General features: G+C 59.1%; 1 protein-coding gene across 2 annotated transcripts; it reads left to right on the forward strand.

The window, feature by feature from the left end:
• Nucleotides 1-564: 564 nt before the first annotated feature.
• Nucleotides 565-5,566, forward strand: LOC126496257 (zinc finger X-linked protein ZXDB-like). Of its 2 annotated transcripts, none has more exons than XM_050133789.1 (2): nucleotides 565-2,468; nucleotides 2,738-5,566. In XM_050133789.1, exon 2 carries the CDS (start codon nucleotides 2,820-2,822, stop codon nucleotides 5,397-5,399), a length of 2,580 nt encoding a protein of 859 aa, XP_049989746.1. In that variant the 5' UTR covers nucleotides 565-2,468; nucleotides 2,738-2,819; the 3' UTR covers nucleotides 5,400-5,566. The 2 variants fall into 2 exon arrangements, with proteins under 2 accessions (XP_049989746.1, XP_049989745.1); XM_050133788.1 differs by having other exon boundaries at nucleotides 565-2,025; nucleotides 2,361-5,566.
• The last annotated feature ends 6 nt before the right edge of the window (nucleotides 5,567-5,572 follow it).

Genomic DNA, 5,572 nt, shown 5'->3' on the forward strand with positions numbered 1-5,572 from the left:
ACCAGAGGCCAGGCCAGCATCCTGAATCCCAGGTAAGACTGCCCCCCACCCTGTCCACCCACTCTTAAGAACCGTATTCCAATTGCCATTCCTCTCCTTGTCACCATATCCAGGCCCACTCCTCTGGTGGAAGGCTTCCATCCCATCAAAAGCCAAGCCAGCCTCTTAGAAACCAGGTAAGCCACCCCCATTTCCCTATCGATGAGTGCCCAACATCACCCCTACTTTCCCTTAATCCTAGTTACACCACCTGGCTCAATCCTCAGGCGGAAGCCCCTCTTTTACCAGATGCCAGGACAGCATCCTCAATAAGACTGCTCCTGACATTGTCTAATCCAGCCCTTCCTAGCTCTTATAGTCCCTCCTCTGATCACCAACATCCCTGTTCGCACCTAGGGAGGAAGCCTTCCTTTCCATCAGAGGCCAGGCCAGAATTCTGATAATGAATTATCTTTAGGCTTACTTCTGAAATTCTCTCTCTCTCTCTCTCTCTCTCTCTCTCTCTCTCTCTCTCTCTCTCTCTTTCTCTCTCTCTCTGTGTGTGTGTGGGCTTATTTTCCCAGAAACAGGAGATAATCTCTGGAGGAAAGCAAGCTGAGACTTAGAGCCTAGCTCTGTGACTTCTTGAATCAGCCCTGCTTGAGCCAGTGAAGCTTCCTGTGTTAGACCAGAAATAATAAGGAAAATGGTGTTCCTCATACATGCTAGACCCACAGGACATGAAGCCATCTGGTGGGACACTAAATTCCTCGGGAACCACTACAGGGAAGGATTTCCAACCTTCTTGTCTTCACATACCAGACCATGTGGGCGGCAGAGACCAAGGCTCTCACCTGCCCCTCCCCGACACATCACCAAGTGGTACCTGATAGAGCCAGCTGAATCTCAGAAGTTCACTTTTCAGGTCAGAGGAGCTGTGCCAGCAATTATTTACACACCCACGGATTTCTGCTCTTCTCGACCCTGTCCAAAAGGCTGCTTTTGCAGTGGGTCGTGGTGAATGCACAGTCTCTTCCCTGGTCAAACTGCATGTGTTTATCATTCACCTGTCCTGCCTGCCCCAGGGAGTCTATGGATTCCCCCTTTTAGTCCAGATACTATTTCTTCATACAGGTGTCTATAAAGAAAATCCTCAGCCATGAAGCACACTATTGTTACATCTGACTATATTAGTTCCAAGAATTTCTCCTGTGAACACAATACAGTACACAGCAGGTAAAATTCAAGAGACAAGACCCTGAAGGGAACACAGTTTAAATTAGATCAGCAGTTACAAAATGGGAACCAGAAGCTATGCAGCTTAGCAGTTCAGCTTGTACCAGGCCTTGCACAGAAGAGAGTAGTAAACTGAGCGCCAATCACCTTCAGATGGGAACATTCTTTGGATGTTTGGTGTACCTGATGCAAAAGGGTTTCTGTGTTGGTAGTGGAAAGGACACTTGCTACAGAAAACAAGCTGGGACATTCTGAGATCCTGTCTCTGATAACAACACCCCCTCCCTGTGACAAGAGCCCAGTTTGTCACTGTTTGTAAAGCTGGCTCTGGGTACAGTCACAGAGCAGACAGGCTTCTCATGATGAAGACACAAAAATGCTCATGATAACAATAAAATCCCTGGAAAGACCCTCTCGATGCGTTTACTGTAAAATGGTGGGTCACGGTCACCGAGCCCTACGCCCATGGCTGAATTCTCGTCAATGATGGTGAGGATTTACACTATATGGCCTTGAGAGGCTACATGGATGGGCCTGGCACATAAAATACAATGCAGAAGAAGGGAAGCGATCCACAGATAGAAACATGTGGTATGGTTTCCACTATATAGCTCCATATAAACTGCATTGTTTATGGAATTGCACCCTACAGCATTCCAAGCAGGGAGACCTGAGGAGCTGGCTGCACTTTCCAGATTTCATTATCAATTGCTTCAACTGCCAGGTTTCCCACCTGTAGGTGGAAGGGTGCCAGTGTGTTTTGGCCCGATTTCTTCTCCTGACTCCTGCACCAGGAGGACGAAAGACCACGTATGTGAAAAACTTAGACCCAGGACATGGCTCACAGTAACCAATGTTGCGGATTGTATGTGTGCACTTGTAGCAATCATCTACTCAGAAATGGTGTGTGTGTGTGATTGGAGCAGACATCTCCTCAAATGATGTGAGTGAGAGTGTGTCGGTGTGTCTGTGTGCTTGGAGTGGGCATCTCCTTAGAAATGGTGTGAGTGAATGTGTGTGTGTGTGTGTGTGTGTGTGTGTGTGTGTGTGTGTGTCTGTGCTTGGAGCGGGCATTTCCAGCAGAAATTGTAGCAGCCTTGAGGTAGTCCATTTCCTGCGGGTAATACAGTTTATCCTGTCTGAAGTTTTCTCCTCGGCCCAGCAGCACACAACTTCCAAGGCAGGAGAAGCGCCAGGGAAGAGGCTGAGCTCCGGGAGGGGCCACAAGATGCCGACCTGCCGCCCACTGGGAGGTAGGGGTTCAGGTCGCCCTCCCTGGCTGGGTGTGTGGGAGCCTCAGCAGCCTCCTGGAGGAACTGTCATTCTCCCCGCACTTTGGAAGACCTCGGTTACTTTGTAAGCCAAGAGTGGAAGTTATTTCCCCGCGCCAGACTCTGCCTCTGGGCCGTCCCTGGTGCTCCAGAGACACGGTACCAGAATATTTAAATCACTGTGGCGTTAAATACGTTTTAATATCTGATAGGGCCAGTTTCTGCGCATTGCACTTTTTTTTTCCTTTCAGGAACGTGTTCGGGCCCGCGGCAGGGGGCGGGGTCGCGCCTCCGCCTCGGCTCTGGTTCCAGCCGAGCCTCACCGACGCAGAGATGGAAATCCCGAGGCTGCTCCCGGCTCGCGGGACACCACAGGGCGGCGGCGGCGGCGGCTGCTGCCCCGCGGGTGGCGGCGGGGTGCCCCGAGCCCCGGAGTCTCTGGCTTGTCAGGCCCCCACGCGCCGCCTCCTCCTGCTCCGGGGGGCCCAAGATGGCGGGCCGGGGCCGCGGAGCGCAGAGGCCCAGAGGGCCTCACGGGGCCTGGGCCCGAGCCCTAGCGCGAACCGCTTGGCGCCGAGGCCGGATCCCAGGAGCCGCGGCGGCGGCGGCGGCAGAGGGGGCAGAGGCGGCGGCGGCGGCGGCGGCGGCGACGACTTCTTCCTGTTGCTGCTCGACCCGGTGGGTGGCGACGTAGAAACGGCGGGCGCGGAGCAGGCCGGAGGGCCGGTGCGGAGGGAGGAGGCCGGGACAGGCCCGGGGCCAGAGCGGCGCGCGAGCGGCGCGGCGAACCCCGCGGGCCGGCCCGAGCCGGGGCCCCGGCGCCCGTCGGCCGCGCCGGCTCCGTCGCCGCTCCCCGCGGCGGGCCCGGGCTCGGGCCCGGGCCCCGGCCCCGGCCCCGCGGCGGCCTTCGCGGGCACCATCACCATCCACAACCAGGACTTGCTGCTGCGCTTCGAGAACGGCTTCCTCACCCTGACCACGCCCCCGCTGCCCGCCTGGGAGCCGGGGGTCGCGCCGGTCCCGCAGCCGCAGCCCGGGGTCCCCGGAGGCCCCGGCGGCCCGGACGGCCCGCAGGCCGGCTGCCCGCCCGCCGCCGCGGCCGCCGCCGCCGCCGCCGCCACGGCCGCCGGCTCCTCGCAGCTGGGCGACTGCCCCGAGCTGCCACCCGACCTCCTGCTGGCCGAGCCGGCGGAACCCGCGCCCGCGCTGGCGCCTCCGGAGGAGGAGGCCGAGGCCCCGGCCTCCGCCCAGAGCCCCCGCGGGCCTCTCGGCCCGGGCCAGGGCCAGGGCCCGGGCCCGGGCGTGCTGCTCTACCTGTGCCCGGAGGCGCAGTGCGGCCAGACCTTCGCCAAGAAGCACCAGCTGAAGGTGCACCTGCTGACGCACAGCAGCAGCCAGGGCCAGCGGCCCTTCAAGTGCCCCCTGGGCGGCTGCGGCTGGACCTTCACCACCTCCTACAAGCTCAAGAGGCACCTGCAGTCGCACGACAAGCTGCGGCCATTCGGCTGCCCGGTGGAGGGCTGCGGCAAGAGCTTCACCACCGTGTACAACCTCAAGGCGCACATGAAGGGGCACGAGCAGGAGAACTCCTTCAAGTGCGAGGTGTGCGAGGAGAGCTTCCCCACGCAGGCCAAGCTCAGCAGCCACCAGCGCAGCCACTTCGAGCCCGAGCGGCCTTACCAGTGCGCCTTCTCCGGCTGCAAGAAGACCTTCATTACCGTGAGTGCCCTGTTCTCTCACAACCGCGCCCATTTCAGGGAACAGGAACTCTTCGCCTGCTCCTTCCCCGGCTGCAGCAAGCAGTACGACAAGGCTTGCCGCCTCAAGATTCACCTGCGCAGCCACACGGGAGAGCGGCCTTTCCTTTGCGACTTTGACGGCTGTGGCTGGAACTTCACCAGCATGTCCAAACTCCTGCGACACAAGAGGAAGCACGAAGACGACCGCAGGTTCACCTGTCCCGTGGAGGGCTGCGGCAAGTCCTTCACCAGGGCCGAACACCTCAAGGGCCACAGCATCACCCACCTGGGCACGAAGCCCTTCGTGTGCCCCGTCGAAGGCTGCTGTGCCAGGTTCTCTGCCCGCAGCAGCCTCTACATCCACTCCAAGAAGCACTTGCAGGACGTGGGCACCTGGAAGAACCGATGCCCGGTCTCCACCTGCAACAAACTCTTCACGTCCAAGCACAGCATGAAGACCCACATGGCCAAGAGGCACAACCTCAGCCAGGACCTCTTGGGCCAGCTCGAAGCCGCCAACTCTCTCACGCCCAGCAGTGAACTGGCCAGCCAGGGGCAGAGCGATCTCAGCAGCCCCGAGCTGGTGTCTCTCTTCTCGGATGTGCCCGGCCACAGTTCTGCCGCGGCGCTGGACACGGCCCTGGTCAACTCTGGCATCTTGACGATTGACGTGGCCTCTGTCAACTCCACTCTCGCAGGAGGTCTCCCTGCCGAGAACAGTGACCATTCCTTAGGGCCAGCGGCGGACCCCCGGGCCCTGAGGGCCCCCAGTGACCTTCCCCAGGGACTGGATACCTCTCTCTTCTTCGGAACCTCCTCGGTGGCCGCTTATCAGCAGAGCCCCTTAGACATGGACGATGTCCCCGGGGGAAGCGTGGGGGGGCTCTTTGGCTCCCTGGCCCTGAAAAACTCAAGCCTGGAGCCCCAAGCTTTGACACCCAGCAATAAGTTAACCGTGGACACGGAAGCTCTGACTCCCTCCAGCACGCTTTGTGAAAACAGTGTCTCGGAACTGCTGACCCCTGCCAAAGCCGACTGGAACGTGCATCCCGACTCTGACTTCTTTGCCCACGAGGAAGAGACCCAGTTTGGATTCTCCAACCCAATGGGAAGCCACGGTTCTCAGAAAGAAACAGATCTCATCACGGTGACTGGCACCCCGTTTTTGGTATGAACCTACTCTGCCCAGCCCAGCCCAGCCCTGCCCTGCCCTGCCCTGCCCTGCCCTGTCGTGCCCTGCCGTGCGGCTCACTTTCATCACACTCTGGTCTGAGGATCTTCTGGAAGGAGTGCTTCCGTGCAGTCGTTTCTTGCTGCTTTGCAGAGGAACGCGTCTGTGGACTACAA

Source organism: Alexandromys fortis, unplaced genomic scaffold (assembly GCF_014885135.2).
Source record: "Alexandromys fortis isolate MF-2015 unplaced genomic scaffold, M_Fortis_MF-2015_v1.1 scaffold_2208, whole genome shotgun sequence".
Lineage (NCBI taxonomy): Eukaryota > Metazoa > Chordata > Mammalia > Rodentia > Cricetidae > Alexandromys > Alexandromys fortis.